Source organism: Bos taurus, chromosome X, assembly GCF_002263795.3.
Source record: "Bos taurus isolate L1 Dominette 01449 registration number 42190680 breed Hereford chromosome X, ARS-UCD2.0, whole genome shotgun sequence".
NCBI classification, from domain to species: Eukaryota; Metazoa; Chordata; class Mammalia; order Artiodactyla; family Bovidae; genus Bos; species Bos taurus.
Genome location: NC_037357.1, coordinates 124,675,021 through 124,702,977, shown reverse-complemented (window position 1 = coordinate 124,702,977; position 27,957 = coordinate 124,675,021). Strand labels below are relative to the sequence as shown.

At 38.4% G+C, this 27,957-nt stretch overlaps 1 protein-coding gene across 9 annotated transcripts in view; it reads left to right on the top strand.

Annotated features, from left to right (window-relative positions):
- Nucleotides 1-27,957, top strand: part of PPEF1 (protein phosphatase with EF-hand domain 1) — a 157,401-nt gene that overhangs the window by 66,768 nt on the left and 62,676 nt on the right. For 5 of the 9 annotated variants that reach the window (XM_015461777.3, XM_059883888.1, XM_015461778.3 and 2 more), the window contains 5 exons: nucleotides 1,653-1,780; nucleotides 4,381-4,441; nucleotides 13,658-13,818; nucleotides 21,144-21,258; nucleotides 26,195-26,241. In XM_015461777.3, the coding sequence (XP_015317263.1) occupies nucleotides 1,653-1,780; nucleotides 4,381-4,441; nucleotides 13,658-13,818; nucleotides 21,144-21,258; nucleotides 26,195-26,241 (512 nt within the window). The remainder of the gene's footprint in view (nucleotides 1-1,652; nucleotides 1,781-4,380; nucleotides 4,442-13,657; nucleotides 13,819-21,143; nucleotides 21,259-26,194; nucleotides 26,242-27,957) is intronic. The other 4 variants (XM_015461783.3, XM_059883889.1, XM_059883890.1 and 1 more) reach the window with 1 other exon arrangement.

Here is a 27,957-nt window from a genome sequence, read left to right as displayed (position 1 = left end):
ACAGATACCCTCAGATGACTAGTGTATACTCATTGTACCACAGCAGTACTAAACTGAGAGGCTGGATTGCTGCTTTCCAAACTCAGATTGTTCTTGTTAGAGTCAACTCTTAATTCTTATGTGCTAACTGGGAAAAATTATAGCCTGAATAAAAGAAGCCAGCTGGTGTTGATTACTCGTCACTCTAAAAGTTGAGAAAGACATAAGAGACTATATTTTAACTCCCATTATCTCTCACCTGATTTCTTTCTTCAAAGCTGTGAAGCTGCAGGATGGTTCAGAGGCTCCCAGCCCCAGAAGAGAGCCAGTGTGCCTGAATAATCTACAAGCAAAACAGTACTTGTCACTATAGTTGCCATTTATTTATCAAGTGTTTTACACTGGGCATTGGATTAAACTGTTCACCTATGGTATCTCATTTCATCCTCATAGTAACTCTGTGTGGAGAAGGCAATGGCACCCCACTCCAGTACTGTTGCCTGGCAAATCCCATGGACGGAGGAGCCTGGTGGGCTGCAGTCCATGGGGTCGCTGAGGGTCGGACACAACTGAGCGACTTCACTTTCACTTTTCACTTTCATGCATTGGAGAAGGAAATGGCAACCCACTCCAGTGTTCTTGCCTGGAGAATCCCAGGGACAGGGGAGCCTGATGGGCTGCCATCTATGGGATCGCACAGTGTCGGACAGGACTGAAGGGACTTAGCAGTAGCAGCAGCAGCAGTAACTCTGTGAAGGAGAGGGGGTGTGTGTTCTTTTAACAGTTGAATCACAGGTGCAGAAGGTAGAGTGAATCATACTTCTCAGTATGTTGTACATTGTCATACTGGTCTGCACAAGACCGTTTCTTATGGTAGTTCACTAGCTTATTCCCCTTTAACCATGTACTCTATGCTCATTCATTTACCCACCCCTCACAAATAACCAATCTCTTATTTTTCATGTATTTTCCTTTCTGTATATTCTTATGAAACATACCTTGTGGTTTCATGTGTGTTGAAAATTTATATAAAATGGTATGTTATATTTCATTCTGTCTTTCATTTTCTAATAACTGTTCTGACTGAAGTACTGTATTTTTAAGACCCATCCACATTGTAATATGTTGCTTCCAGTTGTGGCATAATACTCCATGGTGTGCATCCACCACAATCACATCTTCTCCTTCCTAGCAGTAGACAGCCAGGCTGCATTGGTGTCAAACTCCCTATTGCCACCAACAAAGAATTATTGTATCCCTATATGTCTCCTTTATGACCTGTGTGAGAATTGCTTTGGGGTATATAGTGAAGGATGGAATTGCTGCTTCATAGGGCATGCATAGACTTCATATACCTAAGTAGTGCCAGAGAAGGAAACTAAAGCTGTGAAAGCTCTAATAACTTCCCCCAAATCACATAGACAGTAATCAGCAGAGATAGGATTCAAAAATTCTACTCTGATGGCTGTGTCATCATTAGTCCTATTTGAGACTTGAGGACATTGTACAGAAGCATGAAGTTACATCTCATTGTCTGTAGTTTTTATGTTCTTAGAACCTAGGAATCCAGGTGGACTGACTTTTTTTCTGAAGCACTTATCGTCCGCGCCCCTCCCCACCAAAGCTCCATAGTAACTGTTTTTCTTTGTCTTTCATATCCTGTGGGTCTGCAGCACTAAAAGCCGCATTGGTCATACAGAACTGGTACCGAGGTTACAGCGCCCGGTTGAAGACCAGACAGCGCTATGCCCTCACTATCTTCCAGTCCATCGAATACGCTGATGAGCAAGGCCAGTTGCAGGTCTGTTTTGCAAGCTTGTCTCTTCTTTTGATAAAATGCTTCTCTTTACTCCTTTTATTGAAAGCATGAAAGATTGAATCCATTTTAATAGCAGAGGAACCTTGGTGAAAGACTTTTATAGAGGATATAGTGACACTGTTTTGGAACTAGCTATTGAGAGAGTATGATTTGGGAACAGGATAGTGTTTTTCAGTTCTGAAGTTCATATTTTTAAGACAGCTACTAGATGTCCAGTTAACTAAAAAAAAAATGGTCTTATTCTTTTTTTCAATATGTGCCCTAATAGTAAAGTTGCTACTTCATGAAGCAAAAAATGTTTTAAGGAGTTAAATAAATGGAAGAATCTCTTGGGGTCAAACATAGGAAAATTCTAGAAGAAAATATAGATGAGTGGGGAAAGACTTTTTCAAGCTTGCAAAAGCAATATGTAAATCCAGCTTTAACAATAAAAAGATCTCAGAAAGATCTACAATATATTTGTTAATGAAAAATCAACTTGTGGAACAATATGAAGAATTTTATCCCATATATGTGAAAGAAAATGCAACATACAATAAAAGTTTGGAAATGATATAAAGTATTTACTGTGTCCATTTCTGAGAAGAAGCATGGTATTGGTAGGTAGGAGGGGACTTCTCATTTTTATTCTGTATCATTTGTATTTTTCAACAATTGTGTCTTTATAAATGTATCACACAATATAATTTAAGTAAAATGTTATATAAAAATAATAACTATAATTAAAAATAATTAAGATTTCAAAAAGAATTAAAGAAATTGCTGGATTTATTCTTAGTAGCTATAAAAATTATATACTATGATTTAGTCAGATATTCCCATAGCAGTTCACATCACTGACTGTCCTTTTAAGCACTGTAGAATATAGTGACGGAGATTAAGAGAGACTGAGCTCTTAAATTGATATGCTTTATGCACAAATGTTCCAGTATTAGTACATTCTTTAAATATTGAGTCTTTTTAAATAACATTTATTGGGGTATAATTCACCCATTTAAAGTAGACAATTCAGTGGCCTTTAGTTTATTCACAAGTTGTGTAATCATCACTACAATATAGTTTAGAACACTTTCATCAACACCCCCTTCAACAACAAAAAATACCTCTATATTCATTAGCACTCACTCCCCATTCCTGCTCTCTGCGGTCCCTGGCAACTGCTAATCTGTTTTTTGTCTTTCTAGATTTGCCTTTTGTGGCCATTTCAAATAAATAAAGTCACATAGTATGCGATCCTTTGTGACTGGCTTCTTTCACTGAGCATAATGCCTTCAAGGTTCATCCATGTTACAGCATGTGTCAGTACTTCATTCCTCTTTATTGCTGAACGTTATTCTGTTGTATAGATCTAGGACATTTTGTTTATCCTTTCCTCAGTGAATACATCATTTGGGTTGCTTCTACTTTTTTTTGTCTATTATGAATAATGCTGCTATGAATATTTGTGTGCAGATTTTTCTGTGAACATATTTTTTTTTCAGTTCTCTTAGATATATACCTAGGAGTGGAAATTCTGAGTCTTTGAGTTTAACTTTTTGAGTAATTACTAAACTGTTTTTCAAAGCAGCTGCACCATTTTACATTCCCACCAGCAGTGTATGAGGGCTTTAATTTTGCCACATCTGTGTCAACATTTGTTGTTTATGTTTTTGATGATAGTCATCCTAGTATATGTGAAGTGGTGTCTCATTGTGATTTCTATTGACTCATAATTGACAAATCCATCAGCAGCTTTAAAATCATACATTTTGGTATTTGTATGGAAGGTTTTCCTTCCCAGATCTACTCCCAGATTGATAAGGTTCCTTAGTGTTCACTCTTCATAGGAGATGAGGCTTGGAAGTTATTTGTGCTATATACATGCAGGTCTTTGCAGATAATTTGTAGTCACAGAGGAAGTATCTTGGTGATGGTTGGAATGGTGGTAGATTTCCATCTTTCCTTCCTCCCTCCTTCCCTTCCTTCCTTTCCCAAATATGTTTGACATTTAAGAATATCTCTTACTCTCACCATAAAAAGGAATAGAAGAACATAATGAAAAAATATCTAGTAGTTGTCTTAGATTGGTTTCTTAGAATCAGAGTCTGAGATAGGGCTTCTTGTACAAGTGACTTCCTGAGAGGGTATTCACAGGAAAAACCTGTAAGGGAGCGTGAAAAGCAAGATAGGATGGGGGAAAAAGCTAGGCAAAAATATGGTTTCTGGAAAAGTCTGACCTCAGCCTGATCCTGTTGGGAGATCTGAAGTGTGAAATGTGTCAGATTGTCCCACCAGTGGCAAAGGAGGAGGTGGTCTGGGCTGTGATACCCTTGCTTCAGTTAGTCATTTCCTATGGGCGGTCCCCCAGGAGGGGGATATCTGATATCCTAAGCGACTCTGCGGGGCCTATGGACTTTCCCATCGGCCAAGGAAAGTCCTAGGGAGGAGGAGGGCTGGTGAAGACAGGACCCAGTAGCATCTGTGGCAGCTTGGAGATGAGAACCTCAGAGAAGTAAAGGGGACTCGCATGGAACACCAACAACGTTTGCCACAGTACCTGTTTGGGGTTCATTAATTGATCGGTGTATTTTTATTTTGTACAGCTCTCAAACTTCTTCTCCTTCATGTTGGAAAACTATACAAATGTGCCGGAGAAAGAGCCAGGTAAGTAGAAAGTCTAGTCTTTTGAAAAGCAGTCATTAAATATTGAATTGTTTCATCAAGGAATGTCAACTCTTGAAAATGGGAGAACACTAAGAAATTAAAAAGATATTGTCTATGTGACACCAAACAACTGGTAAAATCAGTTCAACTGGCTTTTTCCATCCCTGATTGGTGTCAACTAAATTGACCATTTAGTTTTTTTTATTAAAAAAAAAAAAGAATTAGATTTCATTCTACATTAGTATGTTGAGTATCTTCTCTGAACCACAACCTAAAGATGTACAATAGTAACTTAGTAAAGATCTTATTTTTTATCCACAGAACTTTTGTGCTGAGAGATCAAAATATCTTGAATATTTCATGAAACAGATCTGAGGGGGTATGGAAGATTAAACACAGTGGGCACCATCATATTTCTGTTTTCTCCATAGCTAGCTAGCTATCTGTCAGTCTGTCTATCTATTTATCTGTCATTTATTTAGTCCTTCTGGAATGATGACTAAATAAATCATTTCAGATATAGACAATATAAGTGTGATTCAAAATGATTTTAAAATTATAGTTATTCACAAGTCATGTATTCCTCTTGCAAATTAATCTGCCTATTGTTATTGTCAAGGTAGACACTTGACTTAGAAACCTATTCTTTAATTTGGACCAGCCATTTTTTGCTCTAGTTAAAAATGTGTATGACATCTAAGAGCATCTTTTAATCTATCGGGCGCCCTTCAAAGTGGCAAAAGAATGGTGTTTTAATGGTACGCTCTGAGCTAAGTACATATGTGTGAAACTAATTGAAGCATTTAATGATCTGTGGAAGGTTTCTGAATGGTAGAATAGCCAAACTGGAGGAGTGGGGAGTGGGTGGAAGTGGGCATTTTGCCATTTTTTTTTTTCTTTTAGATAATTACAATTTGAAGACAGTTTTTTGTGCTTCATGTTCTTTGGCAAAAACATTTCTGAGAGGAAATATAATAATGATGAAATGAAATAGCCCTCTTCTGCTAATGACCTAATATTTTAATCTGGACTATGCATCAGAATCACTTAATGGAGATTCGTAACTACAGATGGCTGGGTTCCAGCCCAAAGATATTTACTCAGGCTCTGTATTTTTTAAAATGTGCTTTTAAAAAAATTCTGTAAGTGATTTAAAAATATTTTTAAAATTTTATCAGAGAAGGAGACAGCAGTTTATAATCTTATATAAACTTCTCTGGAAGAAAAGCATACACATTACAGAAAAGTACACAAATGATAAATATATAATTTAATAAATTTTCTCAGAGTAAACTCAGCCTTGTAACATGCCCCCAGAGCAAGAAGTATAACATCATCATAACCACAGAAACCGCCTCCCGTCTTCCTATACTCACCACCCAGTCTCTGCACCCCGTCACTACTTTTCTGCCTCCTAGGTTAGTTTTGCTTGTTTTTGAACTTCTCTGTATAAATGAAAGCGTATAGTTTTGCTTCTTTTACTCGACTTTGTATTTGTGAGAGTCATCCATCTGGTCATTCTTATTGCTGAATAATAATTAGTTTTATGAATATACCAAAGTTTATCCATTCTACTGTTTATAGACATTTGAGTTTTCAGTTTTGATAATTTAAATGGTACTACTATGCACATTCTTGTACCTGTCCTTTTTAGTGAACACATGTATTATTTTCTTTTGCTGTATATTCATTTTCAGTTATCTATTGCTGTATAACAACCAGCCCCCCCCCGCCCCCCAAAATTTAGTGCTTAAAAACAACAGCCATTTTTTTTTGCTTGTGATTCTGTCAGTTTGAACAGGGCTCAGTGGGGATGGCTTGTGTGTTGTCTGTGATCAGCTGGGCTTACTCAGCATAGCTGGGTTGGGGAGGGAGGTCCAAATGGTTTTATTCACACGTGTGGAAGTTTGATGTTAGCTATGAACTTGGATATCTCACTTTTCCTCATGTAGCCTCTGCCCAACAGTATTTCCTGGACTTATTGGCCTCTGGATCCCAAGAGGGCAAAGGGAGAAGCAGCAAGCCTCTTTGGGCCTCTGCTCACACAAAATCAGTTCTGCCATATCCTCTTAGTTAAAACAAGCCACAGGACTAGGTGCAGATTCAAAGGGGTTAGGAAAGATCCATCTCTTGAAGGAGCAGTAGCAGCAGCATTCAGATGGTAAAGCGTCTGCCTACAGCATTGTAGACCTGGGTTCAATCCCTGGGTCGGGAAGATCCTCTGGAGAAGGAAATGGCAACCCACTCCAGTACCCTTGCCTGGAAAATCCCATGGATGTGTGGTAGACCACAGTCCATGGGGTCGCAAAGAGTTGGACACAACTGAGCGACTCTACTTTCACTTTCACTTATTTATAAAGATGTACCACAACCCAGGAAAGGAGATTTGCAGTTACAGGGCATACATATGTTCAGCCTTATTTGGTACTGATAAACAGTTTTACAAAATTGTTGTTACAAGTTATACTGCCAATAGTGTAGGAGAGTTCTAGTAGTTCAGTGTCTTCATCAACACTTGAAGTTATCAGTCCTTTTCATGTTAGCCATTCTGGTGGGTATGTAGTGATACCACATTTCTGCTTTAATTGGCATTTCCCTGGTGAGCAGAGAAGTTGCTCACCTGTTTGAATGTTTAACAGTCATGTGGACATCTGGTTTTGTCAAAATGCCTGTTCAGGTCTTTTACTCATTTTTCTTTTGGATTATCTGCCTTTTTCTTACCAATTTGTAGGAGTTCTGTAAGTATTCTGAATATGAGACTGTGAATCTTTGTTAGATAAATTTATTGCAAATATTGATCCCCATCTAGGACTTTTATCCATCCCCTTAGTCTTTAAGTGGTATCTTCTGATGAGTAGACATTCTTGATTTTAATGTAGAACAGTTTTTTTCTTTTATGGTTAATGTTTTCTGTATCCTGCTTAAGAAACCTTTGCCTGATATGAGTGTGTGTGTGTATGCTCATTTGTGTAAAAATACAGAAGAAACCTACAGGATAAATCAGAAATGAAAGGCAATATTTACCTACAGGGAATGAGGGAATGGAGGGATGAGTGGGAGCAGGGAAGAAAGAACAGGTAGAATGGGGATTAGGTAGGAGGGATGAGAGAAAAGTGACATTTCTCTGAGAAGACCTTTTTTGTAGTTCTGATTCTTAGAACCATAGTAATATTTCACATCCCTAAAAAAATAATTAAAAACAGGAAGAAAGAGAGAATGTGATTCCCAAATAGAATACACACTGTGACAAGTGAACTTAATTGTATTCAGTTCAGTTCAGTCGCTCAGTCGTGTCCGACTCTTTGCGACCCCATGAACTGCAGCACGCCAGGCCTCCCTGTCCATCACCAACTCCCGGAGTTTACCCAAACTCATGTCCATTGAGTTGGTGATGCCATCCAGCCATCTCATCCTCTATCGTCCCCTTCTATCATCTGAAGGAGGTGGGGAAGAAACAAAATAACCAAAGTGACATCATTGAAAAATAGTGTTTTAACCATAAAATGCTTTGATGAGGTTTCGTTTTTATTTATCCTGAGTGGGGTTTACTGAGCTTCTGTTATATCGAAGTTGATATTTTTGTCAGGTTTAGGAAATTTTCATCCATTAATTATTTAAAATATTTTTCTTTTCAAGTCTAAATATCTTTCTTTTTTTTTAATTTTATTTTATTTTTAAACTTTACATAATTGTATTAGTTTTGCCAAATATCAAAATGAATCCTAAATATCTTTCTTTGTGACTCCTGGTTTTAACTTAGAAGGCCCTAAAATATTTCAAATGTGGATGACTATGCCTATTTTTCTAGTTTTTTATGATTTGAATTTAAAAATGTTAACATTTCATAAATTTTGAATTTTTGACAAACAAGGAAATTTTGATGCCTAGTAGTTGAGAATAATTAAAAAACACAACTGCAAAGCAAATGTCCAAGTAGTTTACCTAATTTTTCCTACATTTATTTCATAATGTATCTTTTCATTGTAATTTGTAGTGACTCTTTTATAATGTTCAATATATTCATTTAAAAATGTGTAATAGGATATATTTCTGGGTTGTCTGTTATCTTATACATCTCTCTGTTATATAGTCCATGAATCATACTGATTTAGTTATTATATGTATCAGAAAAAGAGATTTACATATTATTGCTATATGTTAATTTCACTTAAAAATTTTTTTCCAGCTTTATTAAAATATAATTAACACATAATCTTACATACATTTAAGGTGTAAAGTATGATGATTTAATATATGTATATATTGCAAAATGATTACCACAGTGTTAGTTATTTAATGATACATGCATCAAAGACAGTTATAATTTTGTGTGTGTGGTGAGAACTTTTAAAATACACTCTCTTGGCACTTTTTAATATGGAGTAGAATATTGTTAACTAGAGTCACCATGCTGTACATTACTGTAGGTTGCTTTCTGTTAGCCCTTTTTTGTGGGAATGTCCCAAATGTACCTAGGCCTGTTTGGCGGAAGTGCTGTGACCCTTAAGCAGGATATATTTAGGGACCACAAGGTCACTTTAACATTTCCAGATACGAGGGCCAGATTAATGGTTTTGACTTTGAGCCACCGAGTACCCTGAGATATTCTAAGTGTTCCAGAGGTGAGAGGTGATCTGCATGTCCTACTGGTTGCTCAAAACTAATCCATAGGACTTGATGGGGAGACTCTACACATCCATTCCCCAGGTTGCTTTTTCGCATTAGCCTCCTCTCACAGGTAGAAAGCCTATATATATTAATAGCAGTGGTTTTAACAGAGGCTGGTGGAAGTGGGGAGTAGGATGGAGTGAGTGAAAGTGTTATTTTGACTTCTCTTTCTACTTCCCAGATCAATCAAAATGTCCTATCAAGCCAGGTATTTTATATTTTTTGTTGCTGTCATAAGATATTTTCCCCACTATCTCAACCTAATGATTATTCAGTTCAGTTCAGTCACTCAGTCGTGTCCAACTCTTTGCGACCCCATGAATCGCAGCACGCCAGGCCTCCCTGTCCATCACCAACTCCCAGAGTTCACTCAGACTCTCATCCATTGAGTCAGTGATGCCATCCAGCCATCTCATCCTCTGTCATCCCCTTCTCCTCCTGCTCCCAATCCCTCCCAACATCAGAGTCTTTTCCAATGAGTCAACTCTTCGCATGAGGTGGCCCAAGTACTGGAGTTTCAGCTTTAGCATCATTCCTTCCAAAGAAATCCCAGGGCTTATCTCCTTCAAAATGTACTGGTTGGATCTCCTTGCAGTCCAAGCAACTCGCTAGTCTTCTCCAACACCACAGTTCAAAAGCATCAATTCTTCAGTGCTCAGCTTTCTTCACATTCCAACTCTCACATCCATACATGACCACAGGAAAAACCATAGCCTTGACTAGATGGACCTTTGTTAGCAAAGTAATGTCTCTGCTTTTGAATATGCTATCTAGGTTGGTCACAACTTTCCTTCCAAGGAGTAAGCGTCTTTAAATTTCATGGCTGCAATCACCATCTGCAGTGATTTTGGAGCCCAAAAAATAAAGTCTGACACTGTTTCCACTGTTTCCCCATCTATTTCCCATGAAGTGATAGGACCGGATTAGTATTTAATAAAGCTTTTGGTTTCTGTTTATTTTATACTGTGTTACTATTTACAGTAACATTAAATAATAATTTTTATTATTACTGATATTTACTAAATACCATGTGCCATGTCTTCAAGTGCTTCAGATATTTCATTTAGTTTTCATGACAAACCAGTGGAATTAATATTATTATCATCCGTCTTTATAATACTAAGTCTTACAAAGGTAGTCTCACAAAGTTACTCCTCTTATCAGTGGTGGAGCTGTGGTTCAAACCAGTGAGATTAACCTCTGTACTATTTTAATTCTCCTATCAATTCTGGAAGTTTTTCAGTTGATTTCCTTGAGTTTAGATATTTCAATATCTAAAGTAAGTTTATTTTTGTATCTTTCTTTCCAGTAGTCACTGCTCTTATTTTTGCTTCATGGTTTATTGTATTTGCTGGAGATAGCAGAACAGTGTTAAAATGAAACAGTGAAAGTGGGCATTTAAAAAATACATATTAAGGAGGTAGCCTTCCATTCCTAGTTGTTTGAGTTTTTTTAAAAAATCAAGAACAGGTGTTGAATTTTAAAAAATGTCATTTTGACATCTATTTAACTTACTGTATGGACACTCAAGGTTTTAATCCAGATTCATAATTCAGAAATGAAGTAACTATAAACATGGTTCAGTTGGTGATTTTCTTTTTCCAGCAATGTCTGGAGCTTGTTTTCAAAGTGACATGTGGGTGGTAGAGGCAGAAATTGTGTTGTTTTTTTTTTTTTAATTATGGGCTTTAGATTTTTCCCTGTCCAGATTTTGAGTCTGTACTGGGTAAAAGAAAAGATTGTGTGTAGGGGGTATTTGTGAGGTATTTTCTTTAGAACAACTTGTAAAGGCATAATTCTATTGTAATTTAGGATTTTATTATATTTAATTACTGTAGATTCACGTTGATAGAATTGTAAACCAAATAGGTAAGGATTAATTCTAATTATATGTTTTGCAAATATTCTTATGTTGCTGGCATTCATTAGATTATTATTACTTGTTACAATAGTTACAGCCCAGAAGGATAGTACGTAAATTAGAAATGTTAAAGCTTTTGATTGTTTTCATATATTGACCCACATTAGCTACCCATATTTGGAAGAGAATCTATTTTATTCTTTTTTATGTGGATAAAAAACAGCAGAAGGATTATGACTTGATGTTTACTGATACTTTATATTGAGCAGTTTTGATTAAGAATAGGTTTAGGGAAATGGTGCTTTTTCATGTATTTATCACTGAACTTAAAAGAAGTGAGAATCGTCAGATGCATGAAAGGAAGGACCAAATTGTATTTCTTTTAAAGAAGAAAAACAATATTTTTACTATGGTCTTAAATAACATGACTGAGTTTTAATAACCAGAACTGATGGCATTGACATGATGTGTCACTTAGCTGATGAGAAAGGGAAATTTGACAGAACACTGGTGAAGGCAGTGATCGGGAAAAGAGAGTCACTTCTTGTTTATACCTCACCAGTTGGGATTACTCAGTTAGTTAGTTTTAAAATGATATAGTGAAACTACAGGGTTGTTTTTGGTTTTGTTTGTTTGTTGTGTTTTCCCAAGAAGAGCTTAATTTTTCAGTATGTAGAGTTAAGAGGAAAGGGTTTTTTTGTTTGTTTTTTCAGTAAACTGCAATTCTAAGAAAGACTACCAAGTAGAAATGATCATTAAGATAGGTAGAATATTTTGGCTTTTCTGCCTACAAAAGGAACCTGAGATAAAATTTATGAAGCTTCTCTGCATTTCTAGTTTTCAAACATAAAATGAAATAGTAATTTTTTTCAAATTTCAAACCGTATCCAAATGAGAAAAATAGCCTCTGCTGTATCTCAGTGAAGACAGACATTGTTACTCCTAAATTTAGTTTCTTATAAAGCATCATCAACTGTCCCCCCAAAATATTGGGGTACACAATAATTTAGAAAGCATTTTAAAATTACCAAATATAATGACTGTAGAAGGAAATTTCATTTAGTTTTTAATTGTAATCTCTCATTCTAACTGAATTATGAAAAGCGGTGTTTTCTGTCTATATCTGCTGACATTGTACCTTCCAAGCCTATAGAGAGCTTCTGATTAATGAGCTTAGTAGCAATTCAGTGTTAATGAATTGAAGAGTATGTTATCATCCTCCATGTCACTTATCTGTTACCACAATAATACTGTGTATTAAACAACCACAATAACTCAGTAGCCTGTAATAAACATTTCTTTCTGCTCACAAGTCTACAGATTAGTTGAGCACTTCTACAGATCTCGGCAGACTTGATTTGGGAGTTTTTCAGGTCTTGGCTGGAGTTCACTCATGTGTTTGCAGGTCTGCTGGCTGGTGGCTGATCTAGGTGTCCTTGGCTAGGATGACTCAGTTCTGTTCTGCATGATCTTGGAGCTTTCAGTAGACTGGCTTTGTGGGAGTGGCATGCTTTCATGGAAGCATACAAGGCGCCCTGAGGCCTTGGTTTAGAACTGATACATAACATTTCCACCACATTCTTCAATCGAACTCAAGTCACAAACCCAACCCAGCTTCAAGGACTGGAGAAAGAGGCTCTGAATGAGGGTGGCTGCAGAATCTTATTTAAAAAGGGCATGACCAGAGGTTGGAATAGAGAATGGGGGATACTTTTGCAATCAGTCTGCCATATCCCTTTTCATCTTTCTCCACCTGAATTGGCCAGATTTCTCTTCTTGTTTCATAGGCAGTCTAGCAAGAAAGAGATCCTGGGTTTCAGCACCTACTGAAATGAGCAGTGCAGGTAATCTGTTACACAGAAATTTCTCTGCCAGAGAGAGGCCCTTTGGGAATTTCTGCCTGTGTTTGGTCATGTAACTTTATCTACTTTGTTACCAAGAAGAAAGAAAAATCATGTCAGAAAATTTATTTTTATGTGATGAGAGAAACAAATCAATTACAGCTAAGTAAAATTTGAAGTATTTAACAGGAAAAAATTGAATGTTGCCATTTAATTTTCTGTGGATCCTGAAAAGTTACAGATGTTTGAATCAAATACAATGCATCTTCAGCCTCATTTGTAAAACTCTAAGATATTAGAGTGCGCAAAAAAAAAAGGTAGAACTGGAGCTGTGCTGTGCTCAGTCACTCACTCGTGTCCAACTCTTTGCTATCCCATGGTCTTCAGCCTGGCAGACTCCTCTGTCCATGAGATTTGGTCGGCAAGAATACTGGAGTGGGTTGCTTGCCGTTTCCTTCTCCAGGGGATGTACCCAGACCAGGGATAGAACCTGAGTCTTCTGCGTTGGCAGACAGATTCTTTACCACTGAGCCACTTGGAAAGCCCTTCAGAGCATCAAAATACCTTGATTGATCAGTTTTCTCTGTGCGCCATCCTCTCCTCCTCACTAATGAACTCACTGCTTTGGTAAAATGTCCACCCAGGAAGGAATAATGATGATTCATGTGAATATACCTACTGATCTCAGAACAAGTCATTCCTCATGGTTATGTGTGGGATATCTTGGTATGTGTAACATTTAACACAGTGCTTTACATGGGCTAGATATTCAAGAAGGTATCAATTGTATTTTAAGTATGGGAATGTTGATTCCCCACCCCCCCTTTCCTGTCTTTCCATTTCCAGGATTAGTAACTCGCCTTTTTGGTAGCAGCATCCAGGACAAGGATAGACAAGACTATTTGGGGTTGATAGAAATCCCAGACTCCTACTGTGGTCCTCGGCTGCAATTTCCTCTCACTTTTACGGACATTGATTTACTTATTGAGGCCTTCAAGCAACAACAGGCAAGTGGAAGCAGATACTGTCCTTATTCTTGTACGTAACATGTGTTCAATAACTATCTATTGAATGAATGAAAACACTACAGCAGAAATGCATTCCCTTGGGGAAAAAACTTCACATAAAGTGAGCGCTACCCTCTGCTTTGTTTAACCATTTAAATAGAAGTTTCTTAAGGTGCACAAAAACCTCCTTTCTGTCTATAGGCTCACAGTATTTCCTTGTTCTTTTTCTGAGATGTAATTCACATACTATAAAATTCACCATTTTAAAGTGTATGATTCAGTGCTTTTTAGTATACTCACAAGATTGTGCAACAATCACTAATATCAAATTCCAGAACATTTTCTTTGCCTCCCAAAGAAGTGCCACACCCATTACCATTCCCTCCTCCTCCACTCCAGGCAATCACTGTTCTACTTTCTATGGATTTTTCTATTCAGAATGTTTCATACAAATGGAATTATATAATATGTTTACTTTTGTATGTGGCTGCTTTCCCTTCGCATAATGTTTTTAAGGTTCATTCATGGCATAGTATGTTTCAGTACTCCTTTATTTTAATGTCTGGCTAATATTCTGTATTTTTTTTTTTTTTTTGATAAATGATGCTTATCAAGTTGAGGAAGTTTCCTTCTATTCCTAGTCTTCTGAGTGGCTTTATCATGAAAAGGTGTTGGAATTTGTCAAATGCTTTTTCTGCATCAGTGGAGATTATTGTGTGTTTTTTTCCCCCTTCATTCTAGTAATGCTGTGTATTACACTGATTAGTTTTCTTATGTTGAACCGCCCTTATATTCCTGGAATAAATCCCACAGTCATTGTATGTAATTCTTTAAAAATTCTGTTGGATTTGGTTTGCTAGTGTTTTGTTGAGGATTTTTACATTTTATTCGTAAGGGATATTGGTTTGTATTTTCTTTTCCGGTGGTGTCTTTATCTGGTTTTGATATCAAGATAATACTGGCCTCATGGAATGAGTCAGGAATTGCTTCCTACTCTTCTGTATTTTAGAAGAGTTTGAGAAGGATTGGTGTTACTTCTTTAAATGTTTTGTAGAGTTCACCAGTGAAGCTCTTGGGTCTTGCACTTTATGATTACTGATTCAATCTCTGCTTGTTCTAGATGTGTTCAGATTTTGTATTTCTTCTTGAGTAAGTCTTGATAATTTGTGTGTTTCCAGGAATTTGTCCCTTTCATCTTTTTAAGTTATCTAATTTGTTAGTATGCAATTGTTCATAATATTCTCTTGTAATTCTTTTTATTTCTTTTAGGTCAGTGGTAATGTTCCCATTTTCATTTCTGATTATAGTTATTTGCTTTTTCTCTCTTTTTTCTTGGCCAGTCTAGGTAAAATTTTCTCAACTTTGTAGCTCTTTTCAAAGATGCAACTTTTGGTTTTGTTGATTGTCTCTTTTATTTTTTGGTTCTCTATTTAATTATCTGCACTCTAGTTCTTCTGCTGGCTTTCAGTTTAATTTGCTCTTCTTTTTCTAGCTCCTTAAGCATTAAGTTAGGCTTTCATTTGAGATTTTTCTTTGTTTTTGTAGGCATTTACAGCCATACATTTCTTGCTAAGCATTGTTTTCACTGTATCCCATAAATTTTGGTATGTTATGTTTTCATTTTTGTTGATCTCAAAGTATTTTCTCATTTCCCTTGTGATTTCTTCTTTAACCCATCAGTTGTTCAAAAGTACGTTGTTTAATTTCCACATATTTGTGAATTTTCCAGTTTTCCTTCTGTTACTGATTTCTAGTTTCATTCCATTGTGGTCAGAGAAGATACTCTGTGTGATTTCAGTTTTTTAGAATGTAATGAGGCTTATTTTGTGGCCTAACATCTGGTCTGTCCTGGAGAATGTTCCATGAGCCCTTGTAAAGATGTGTAGTCTGCTGTTGTTGGGTGGAGTATTCTGTAGATGTCTTTTAGGTATAGTTGTATGAGGGGTATCTGAAGTTTCTTTTCTTTTTTAGTTTTATTTATTATTTTATTAATATTTTTATTTTTTTGGCCATACCATGCAACATGTAGGATCTTAGTTCCCTGTCCAGTGATTGAACCTGTGCCCCTGAAGTAGAAGTGTGGAGTCTTAACCATTGGACCACCAGGGAAATCCCCTGAAATTTCTTTTCTTTTAGCCTGTACTCACTTAATGTTTTGATAAGGATTTCCTTGAACACCAAGAGCCATTAAGAAAGAAAGAAAGAGAGAGAAAGGCCAGAGGAAGGAAGGAGGAAAGGGGAAAAGAAAGAAGGGAAGGACGAAAAATCTAATCTCTGCAGACTGGCTCTGTGTTGGTATACTACTCCTTTACCACTTGGCTTGACTGTTTACAAATCTGTCATAGCCTTTGCTTTCTACTTAGTGTGTTAGTTGCTCAGTTGTGTCTCTTTGTGACCCCATGCACTGTACCTCTGTCCATGGAATTCTCCAGGCAAGAGTACTGGAGTGGGTAGGCAGCCATTCTCTTCTCCAGAGGATCTTCTTGACCCAGGGATTGAACCTGGGACTCCTGCGTTGCAGGCAGATTCTTTACCGTCTGAGCCACCAGGTGATTGACTGAACCATATTTAAGTTGTCTCTTTCTTGATTCAACATTTCCTTGGTTGCTGTGAGCTTTGACTATTTTCCAGAGTTCTGATGAATTTGGATCTGACTGGTTTGTTTGTTCGATCTGTTTTTTTGGCTTGATTTTTCAGTGTTTCTGCAGAGGGATGGGATCTTGGAACTACCTGCTCCATTATTTTCTGACATCACCCCGAAACCATCACTTTGACCTTAAGGGCATACCCTAGGAGTAAGAGTGAGTGAAAAGTACTGGCTCTGTAGGGTCTGAAGCAAAATTTTCAATCATCTAATTCCTAAAATTGAGATCATCCTGGACAGCTAATGCTCCTAGCCACCTGCCAAAAGAAAATATAAATCCTTTCTGTAAGAAAATAGGCTTCAAGTTATTTCTTCAAGTTTTCATATACAATATCCAGAACTTAATACAAGTGTTAACCAAGCATAGGAAGATGCAAGATTCACGAAAGAAAACTTAGGTGAACCACAAACAGTGCAAACAGACCTATAGAGTTTTTAGATAATGGCATTATCAGACTCAGACTTTAAAGTAAGTACGCTTAATATGCTCAAGGATGTAAAAGATAAGACCAAAATCCAAGGAGCTCTGAAAAGATAGACAGTTTTGATTTTATAAAAATGAAAAGATTGTGTTGTTAAGGAAAGACGAAAAGATTCAACATAGTGTACAGTGTGTTCCTATTTGTTAAACAAAATTAATAAGCATTATATATATATATATATATTGGTTTTTTAAAATTAAGATAAAAGTCACATAACATAAAATTGATTTTTTAAACCCATTTAAATGAAGTGTATGATTCATTGGTTTTTAGTATATTCCCGGTGTTGTACAACCATCACCATTGTCTAATTCCAGAACATTTTTATCATCCTCAAAACAAAGCCTGGTACCCGTTAAGCAGTTACTTCCCATTTCTCCCTTCTCCCTAGCCCCTGTCAACTACCAGTTTACCCTCTGTCTCTACAGATTTGCCTAATCTGGACATTTATATAAATGGAATCATATGTAGCCTTTTGTGCCTGGTGGCTTCTCCTTGGCATAATGTTTTCAAGGTTCAGTCATACTGTAGCATGTATCAGTACCTCATTCCTATTTTTGGTTGAATAATATTCCTTTGTGTGAATATACCACATGTTATTTAAGGAATTATGTGCTTATATATATGTTTACATATTCATATGTAGTTATATTGATTTTTATAGGCTGGTAAGTACATAGAATATTTTTTGGAAAGATACTCCAAACAGTGGCTGTTTTGTGGGATAGGGAAAGGGGACTGATGTCTGGCAAAGAAGGAGAATTGCTTTTCATTGTTATGCTTCTTTTTGCTATTTAAATTTGTATTTCAACTTTACAAAGAACTTTTCTTTTTCTGTTTAAAAACTAGTTGCTTTTCTTTTTGGCCATGCTGCACAGCTTGCGAGCTCTTAGTTCCCTAACGAGAGCTTGAACCCACACCCTCAGCAGTGAAAGCATGGAGTCCTAACCACTGGGAAGCCAGGGAATTCCCTAGTTACTTTTTAAAAAAGAAAATCCTTTAAAAGTACTATTTTCCTCTCTAAGTGCCTTAAAAAGAATGTGAATATTTTATTTGAGTTGCCATTTAATCTGAATATATTTATAAGCATATAAACCAACATGAGTTAACTCTTTTGAGTAGTATTTAATATTGCAATTGTAAACACAATTAAAATGCTATTGAAAGAGAAGTACACTGGCTCTGTAGGGACTAATATAACCAACGTGATTTTAGACAATTGAAAAAGGACCCAGAAAAACTATTTTCATAATAGGAATTTTCTGTTGTTGCAATATATCCTCAATGAATATTTGTTAATTTAACTTAAAACAGCTGCCCTTTCAGGCAGCAATTACTCTTATTAATGCTACAAATGGTCCAAAAAGTCTACAGTGGCAAGCTAAGGTAACACTGAAGCCAGTTTTAGGAATCAGTAAATTAAATAAATTCCAGTTCATATATTAGTAAATCATTTTATCAAAGTGTTTTGCCTGTTCCTTTAAAATGTGGCTAAAGGAAAGGTTACATTCAAGGTTTGACTCACCCTATCAAGTTGAATAGATTTAAAATGCTTTTGTGGGGGGAATCCTTATCAATCCATTAGGTGTGGGGAGATAGGAAATAGGGCTTGCTCCCTACTAATCAACATCCAGGGTCCCTTCTCTTTCTTCCTAATTCTCACGTTGCTTCAAATCCTGCTTCCTGTTGTTGTTGTTGTTGTTGTTTTAATTATTTAATCACGAAAATTCTCCAAACTTAAATATTTTTGATTAGAAAATAATTTCATTATTTTAATTGGAAATGGAAACTTCAGGACACCATGAGATAGGATTGTTCCAAAGGGTTCCATCTGTCCTAAATCTCATACCCAAAGCATTGTTGTTATTATTTAGTCCCTAAGTTGTGTCCAGCTGTTTGTGACCCCATAGACTGTAGCCTGCCAGGCTCCTCTGTCCATGGGATTCTCCAGGCAAGAATACTGGAGTGGGTTGCCATGCCCTCCTCCAGGGGATCTTTCCAACCCAGGAATCAAACCCCGCATCTCCTGCTTGGCAGGCAGATTCTTTACCACTGAGCCATCTAGGAAGCTCACCTAAAGCATTATCTGAACAGTATGTAGATAACAACCTCTCTTAGCCTCCAATAATCTAAACCAGTCAGTGCTGTCCAATAGAAATATAATGTGATCCACATACATATTTAAAATCTTCTAGTAGTCAATATTAGGCTTCCCTCATAGCTCAGTAGGTAAAGAATCTGACTGCAATGCAGGAGACCCAGGTTCGATTCCTGGGTCGGGAAGATCCCCTGGAGAAGGAAATGGCAACCCACTCCAGTATTCTTGCCTGGAGAATCCCATGGACAGAGGAGCCTGGCGGGCTACAGTCCATGGGGTTGCAAGTCAGACACAACTTAGCAACTAAACCATCAGTAGTCAATATTATAAAAGTGAAAAGAAAAAAGTGAAATTAATTTTAATAATGTGTTTTATGTATTCCAACATGTAAAATTATCATTTTAATATGTAATTGTATTAAAAGTTTTTAATGAGATATTTTACTTTTTTTTCATACTAAATCTTTAAAATCCAGTGTGTATTTTGTGCTTATATTATGTCTCAGTTTTGACTAGCCCCATTTCAAGTGGTCAATAGCCCCATGTGACCAGTTTCTACTGCATTGGACAATACAGGTACAAACATTTCTGACCATAAAGTGGTATTCAGTTCAGTTCAGTCACTCAGTCGTGTCCGACTCTTTGCGACCCCATGAATCGCAGCATGCCAGGCCTTCCTGTCCATCACCAACTCCCGGAGTTCACTCAGACTCATCCATTGAGTCAGTGATGCCATCCAGCCATCTCATCCTCTGGTGTCTCCTTCTCCTCCTGCCCCCCATCCCTCCCAGCATCAGAATCTTTTCCAATGAGTCAGTTCTTTGCATCAGGTGGCCAAAGTATTGGAGTTTCAGCTTTAGCATCAGTCCTTCCAAAGAACACCCAGGACTGATCTCCTTTAGGATGGACTGGTTGGATCTCCTTGCAGTCTAAGGGACTCTCAAGAGTCTTCTCCAACACCACAGTTCAAAGGCATCAATTCTTCGGCGCTCAGCTTTCTTCACAGTCCAATTCTCACATCCATATGTGACCACTGGAGAAACCTAAGTTTGTATCAGCTACATCATTTTTTGGATTATGTATTTGGAATATTTTATAATTAAAAAAGAGAATGATAAACCAAAAAGCCTGGAGGAGAAAACCCAGTAAATCTGTCCAAAACAATGCTTTCATCAACACTGTAACTGGAGGAGACCAAGGAATGAATAGTCATCACAGGAGATAATCGGAATTGTTTACTTGACTTTGCAGTACGTTTTACACTTAGACTTGTGTATAAATGTGCTTGCTGGCTTGTACCCTCACATCTGTGTACCAAATACTGAGCCACAGCAGGGGCACCTGGCTCAGGAGTCCCTTGAGGCTTGTCTGGCTGCCTTGTGAGGTCTCCTAACCCAGCACCCCCACCTAGCTTCCAGCCTGGGGGCAGGAAGTCGCACAGAAATGCAAAGAAGCCCCTCTTGTCCAATCTTTCTCTCCCTCTTTTTCTTTCTCCTTCTCTCTTCCTGCCTTTCCTTTTATTCTTTATGTTTTTGCCTGCTAATTTCTTAGGCCAGGGGAGTCTCCTTTTTTCCCTGTTTCCTCTCTTGGGTTCTAAGGACCAAGAATCATCAGAAATGTTTTGTGAATGGGTGATGTTAATTAAGAACATGAGACTATAGACATGCTAGGAACCATTCGTTCATTCAACTTACAAATCTCTGCTGTTGCTGCTGCTGCTAAGTCGTTTCAGTCGTGTCCGACTCTGTGCGACCCCATAGACGGCAGCGCACCAGGCTCCCCCGTCCCTGGGATTCTCCAGGCAAGAACACTGGAGTGGGTTGCCATTTCCTTCTCCAATGCAGGAAAGTGAAAAGTGAAAGTGAAGTTGCTCAGTCATGTCTGACTCCTAGCAACCCCATGGACTGCAGCCCACCAGGCTTCTCCATCCATGGGATTTTCCAGGCAAGAGTACTTGAGTGGGTTGCCATTGCCTTCTCCGTACAAATCTCTAGTGAGGGCTTATTATGTGCCAGATACTGTGCCAGGATAATACATTGCTTTCTATGCACTCATGCCTTTCTTCGTAGTTCATTATATCTATTTCCTCTTCACCCTCACAGATACTTCATGCTTATTATGTCTTAGAGGTGCTGTTTGAAACCAAGAAAGTCCTGCAGCAAATGCCGAATTTCACTCATACAAACACATCTCCATCCAAAGAGATAACAATCTGTGGTAAGTTCCAGAGCCCAGTTGCCAGATTAATATTTAGGAGCCTCTTGGTTCTACATCATTGGCCTAACTTGAAAACTGTGTAAATTGGACTATATTGAGGGAAAAGTGTTAATATAGAGTTATCTATCATGATACTACTGTTCCCCATCTTGTCTTTGTTTTGCATACCAGCTGGCAGGAATTAATTATGTGAGAAATTAAAGAACTCTTAGCTTTTTATAAAGGCAGGCAGCATTTTAATACAGAAAACTACCCATGGGTGGAATAAGCATTCTTTGCTCTCCATCTAGCTATCATTGTCTTTGTTCCATGTTGCTTTTTCTAGATGGGCCTCTGCATGCCACTTCTGCTGGGAAGGGAAAAGCCCAAGGCAGGGTGGAGATTAAACTCTTCTCTTCCCTCGGCTGCTGTTTGAGATTTTTCAGCTGGTATCTGCAGCTTTTAGAAGAGTGAGAATGTCCCAAAAATCTTTTCCTTGTTCTTCTAAATAACAAGAGCTGAGATTTTGTTATCATATAGGCCAGCCTGGCAGGATATTGCTTCAGGAAGCAGTACACATTGAAATTCAACACAGTTGGTGCTCAGCATGCTTGCAACTGTCTGAGAATGGAGTGTGTGGAAGGAACAGCAATTCTCTTAACTTCTAATTAAGCCTTTAGGTTACAACACAGTGATTGTTATTTTCCAAATCACTTATTAGCCCATGTTTCTTTTACTCTGGCAGGTAGAATGGATTTGACAATCTAATTCAACCATTTCCATTTCTAGCATCTGATAGTGGTGACAGAGACTTGATGTAGCAGTATATGCTCCATGTCATGCCCGGACTCAGGCTTTAGATGAGTCCTTAATGGTTCAGTTTCAACCTGATCAGGCTACCACATCTCTGCCTACCAGATGATGCATCTCAGCAGGGGGAACTTTTATTCAAGGCCTCATTGGCTTTTACTTTCCATGCAGATAAAGAATTTGGAGTTATGAGGCTTAGGAAGCCAGGCCAGCCAATGAAGCCTGTGGAGCCAGGGCAAGATTTGCTCTCAAAGTGTAATATAATAAGCCAAACAGAGACTGTGATCTGCTCCTGTATGTTTCTAGTACACCTCCAGTTGCCATTGGAGACTTGTCTTTGCATAAAAGGATTTAGAAGAAGACATGAATTAATTAGAGGGCATGTAAGTTCTAGAATCACAAAGTGTAAGGACTGAATGGTTCTTACAGAGGTCAGCTGATCTATCCCTTGTTCTTATGGATAAAATTGAGGCCCAGAAATGGTATTGCCTTCCATGCATTTCTATGTAATAACTTGTCCTCTTCTCTCCACCCCAGCTCACTCAGCTGGTTAGTGGCAGAGTCAGAATTTCAGATCTTTTGCATCCCAGGTTAGAGCCAGTCCCATATCTGCTATCCCAGTCCATTATGCACTGCTCTGACTGGTGTTTCATTTTCCATCACAAGACAGGGATTAGGGAATGGATTGATTGGACAGTTGCATTTTTTAAAAGATACATCTTGGGCATTTATTAATATTTCCAGACTTTTCCCACATAGCACCATTGGTAGAAGGAAAATCCAGGCTCATACATTTCCATAGCATAGGAAATTTCATTAAATTGTCTTTAATAGCCCGATTGAACCTAGAAAGATTTGGCCATCATTTAAAATCGGGGCCACATTTTCAAAACCATCCTCTGTTTAAGACAGTATTAGGAAAGGGAGAGAAATTATGATGAACCTTTACCATTATTTTAATTTCCAGCTGCAGTTTTTTTACATGCACATCTAAACATGCTCATGGTTCTTAATGTGCATGAAATATAGGTGTTTTAGTCTACATTTATATTATAAAAGTTAACCATGTATGTACTTATATTTTTATATGCAGTGAAAATATCTTTCTGTGGCTTTTACATGATATATCGAGTGTTATCTTTTGCTGTCCAACTAGAAGTTGGTTATATCTTTGTAACCTCAACTCTTAATATGCTGAAACCAATTCATTTATTAGCTTGCTAGCTACAACACTTCTGACTACCCAAAGCTTTGAAAGACAAGTCATCCTGAAGAGAATTAGGAAAACAAAATAATTAAAAATATATATTTAACTAATAAGTAAAGTTCTTCCATTTTTATTTCCTTAGATTTGGAGTGAGAGCAATGAGATTTAAGTATGAAGTAGTATTAATACGCTCTTAATATTCTTGTTGTTGTTCAGTCGCTAAGTCATGTCCTACTCTTTGTGACCCCATGGACTACAGCACGTCAGGCTTCCCTGTTCCTCACTATCTCCCAGAAACCTGAGATACTGGGGATCCTTGGGATCTGCCTTGAACTAAGAACCACTCATCTCTGCAGTCCCATTTTAAGGCTGCTCTCCTTAAATAGGAGCTTTTCAAAGCTCCTAATGTGAAATTGGAAACAATTTAAAAGTCACATTTTTTCCAAACTACATTTTTCTATTTGACACAATTTTGAAAGCTCCTAAAGATGAAGCCAGTGAATCTCTTGGTTTCCGTATTGCTGAAAGCTCCAGAAATGGCTTTTGCCGACTGGTAAATCTCCCAGTGACCAGTGCTATCCTTGCCTTGCTGATCACGGAAAAGTTCCAGGGTCTCTGTAGGATCCAGTGGCAACAGCACATAGTAGTGAACATTAAGAACAGCAGCAGCAACCCCTCTGGACATTCCTGTAGCTCTTCATGGTCTGTGGAGCACCTTGGCATCCATCATCTCCCCATGTCCCCCTGAAGTGGGTGGAGAAGTTTGTATTATCCTCACTTTGCTGATGAGAAGATCATCACATCTCACTTTGATGAGCTCAAAGTGGTGGGTCCTTTTCTGGGTTACCCAGCAAGAAACAGTATCAAGGTGTCAAAAACAGCTCTCCAGAACTTTCTTCTACCGTAGCCCATATGAAGTGCTTACTTTTGGCCATATGAGTACGTTTTAGCCAAGATCTTTAACACGGGTGACTTTAACCATGAGGGATGTTGTTGTAGATGAGGGCTTGACAAGCTCTTCTTTAAGGAACAGGATGATAAACATTTTGGTTTTGTAAACCATACGGTCTCTGTGGCCAACTACTCGGCTCTGCCCTAGTAGCTCAAAAGCAGCCCTAGACAATATGTAAATGAGTTGAGTTCAGTTGCTTAGTCATGTCCAACTCTGTGACCCCATGGATTGCAGCATGCCAGGACTTCCTATCCATCACCAACTCCCGGAGCTTGGTCAAACTCATGTCCATTAAGTCAGTGATGCCATCCAACCATCTCATTCTCTGTCGTCCCCTTCTCCCACTCTCAATCTCTCCCAGCATCAGAGTCTTTTCCAGTGAGTCAGCTCTTTGCATCAGATGGCCAAAGGATTGGAGCTTCAGCTTTAGCATCAGTCCTTCCAATGAATATTCAGGATTGATTTACTTTAAGATCGACTGGTTTGATCTCCTTGCTTAATATTAATATTGTAGTCATTTTATAAATAAGTGCTGGTGATGTTATATTTTTATTTTGTTACTCCCATAATAATTAGACTTACCTCTTGTATATGTTTGGTTAATTTTGTTTGTAGCATTTGGGGAATGTAGCAACTGGGGAAAGTATTCCTAAATTAAATTACATTTGGTAATAAAGTTGGATATAAGGAATAAAAGTTTATGATCAGAGCTTATGAAAGACAAATATTTACCTAGAAATAGTTATCCAAATATGGCTTTTGAATATTCACATATTTGCTCTTGTTTTTAAATTAATGGCTTCATATATTTACATGATTTCTTGAGTTTTATAAAGCAATGCTTTCATTTTTATTTTTGCTAATAGTCTCATTAAGAGAATGTCAAATATCTACTCAGAATTTTTAAGTTTCAGATTCTACTGCCTGTCCTTGAAAACGTGGCTTTAAAAAGCTGTGCATTTAGCAATTGAATTTAATTATTGAATGCCTACTATGCAGCAGGTACTATAGGAGGCATTTAGGGGTTTAATGATAAATAAGTAATATTGCTGTTCTTCTAGAGATTCTCCTAGTGTAGGCAGTAGAGTACAGTACAGTTTTGAAGTGAGATAAAGTTGAGTTTGAATTCCAGCTCTGCTACTTGGTAGCTGGACAACTTTGTAAGTTACTTAACTACTCTGAGCCTCATTTGTAAAATGAATATGGTGAAAACAATACCCATCTCATAGAGTGGTTATCAGTTCAGTTCAGTCGCTCAGTCGTGTCCGACTCTTTGCGACCCCATGGACTGCAGCACGCCAGGCTTCCCTATCCTTCACCATCTCCCAGAACTTACTCAAACTCATGTCAATCGAGCCGGTGATGCCATCCAACCATCTCATCCTCTGTCATCCCCTTCTCCTCCCACCTTCAATCTTTCCCAGCATCAGGGTCTTTTCCAATGAGTTGGTTCTTCGCATCAGGTGGCCAAAGTATTGGAGTTTCAGCTTCAACATCAGTCCTTCCAATGAATATTCAGGGCTGATTTCTTTTAAGATTGACTGGTTTGATCTCCTTGCAGTCCACAGGACTCTCAAGAGTCTTCTCCAACACCACAGTTCAAAATCATCAATTCTTTGGTGCTCAGCTTTCTTTGTAGTCCAATTCTCACATCCATACTTGACTAGTGGTTTTAGGATTGAACAAGATAGTTCATGTAAACCCTTAGTCTGGCACTTGGCACAGAGTCAGCTAAGCACAGCATAAATGGCAGGAATGAATAGGAAATCGTGACATTGGATGCTGCCCCCTATAGGAAAAGGGATGAAGTTTCCACAGGATGCTATGGAAACAAACCGTCTCTTGAATTAATATCATCTTAGGATAGCAACCCAATGCCCTGAGAATGCTTGGCATGTATCAGCAGTATTTCAGGTTTTAAATTCTTTTGTACAAAGGGCATTTTCTTGTTTCCTCCTGAATACTGATATTTTTCATTTCATTTTCAGGTGATTTGCATGGGAAGCTAGATGACCTTTTTCTGATCTTCTATAAGGTAAATTATTGTTTTGCTAAATATTTATTTACATTTTTGTTGGGGGAAGGCAGGACTACAGCAGATAACAGTATTAGTTTTATTAGGGATATGTACAAATACAGATGTAATAGGATATTTTTTATTCAAGAAGTTGAAAGTTTTGTTGGTTTTTTTCCCCACAAAAAGAGTTAAAGATTTGAGTATCTGTTTAATATTAGTATTATCTGTAGATCCATTAGGATTTGTGCCTGATGGTATTTATGTTCTTTATTACTTTGTAAATGTGTAGATGGCACAGGATGGAGAGGGGAGCAGTTTTTTACTTTATTGTTATTTTGTTCAGAAGTGAGCAGGCCACAGCAGTCTTCTCCTCCAGTGCACACTAATTGTGCATGAAAGGAGTCCCCCATAGAAAGTTCCAAACTGCTCTCTTCTCCACCCTGATTCACCACTGCTGGGCTCAGCTGCTCTTCCAATGCTGTGACTCCTTTTCGTTTGAGTGTTGTTTGTGGAAGCCTGCACAGAGGGCACAAAGCAGCTTGGCTGGCATGGAGTTTCTGTGCATCTCTTTGATTGAATTCATTTCTCTCTCTGAGCTAGCACTGCAACCTAAATATTTGCTTATGGGATGATTAGATATAGAAAATTGATCCTGAGGTAACTTCTACCTTTAGAGTGGTGTCCCCTTCATCTTTCTTTTTGATCGGAACGTCTTCCCCACAAGATAGCATGTCAAATAATTGGTCACAGCATAGGTATCTCAAATAGCCTGAAAGAAAATATAGTCTGATTATTATGACGGGAAATCAGTTTTACTCTTTGGGGACTGTAAGAGCTTGAGTAAGCCACGTAACCTCCATGACCCTTAATTCCTTTTTTGCCTACAATATTCTTTTTTTTTTTTTTTTTCTTTTTTTTTTTTGAAACCTCCCAGTACTGCCTGCCCTGCACAGGGCCAAGTAGGCAGATTCACTGATGGGGTGTCGCTGGCAGGATCTGGGGAGCAGCTGTGCACAGAGGCCTCTCCCACTGGTGAGGCAGGAGATATGAAGGGTGTGGGGACCCTAGTCCGGTGCTGGGACTGCAGAAGCAGAGCCCTGGGACTCTGTGCCGTGGCCTGAGCTCTGATCACACTCTGTCTGCACAGGAAAGGGACTGGCTGGCAGCCCCAGCCTGGCCCTTTTCTCCCCCTGCCCTGAACTCCCCTGGATTCATGACCTGGACCTCTCCTCTTTCCACAGCTTCCTCCTCTCAGGGTCCTGGCCCCAGTCGGTCCTGACGCAGACACTCAAGAGTCTGCAGCTCTGGGACAGAGGGTCCACATGTACTACTCTGGAGTCAGCAGTGATACTGGGGGTTACAGCCAGGTGTGCTGGGTCGCCCTTGGGTCAGTGGCGCCCAAGGCCTACCCAGCACCCCCAGGGCATAATGTCTTCCTTGCCCTACAGGGTCCCTCTCCATTTCACGTCTGGCCACTGGCCTCCTCCAGCTGCAGCTGGAGGACTCACTCTATTGCCTGAGTGCTTGCTTTCCAGGAGCACCTCACTCCCAGGGGTCCCACACTTACAGAGAAGGCTCGTCACCCAGCCCTTGCCCAGTACCACAAAGGGGCCCAGTGTCTGGGGTCTGAAACCCGCCTCCCAAGCACAGGTTCGGAACCTCACCGTGGCTTCGTGAATGGGTCCCCAACTCGCCGAAGCTGCCTCTTCTAACACAACAGCAGGACCAAAGCTC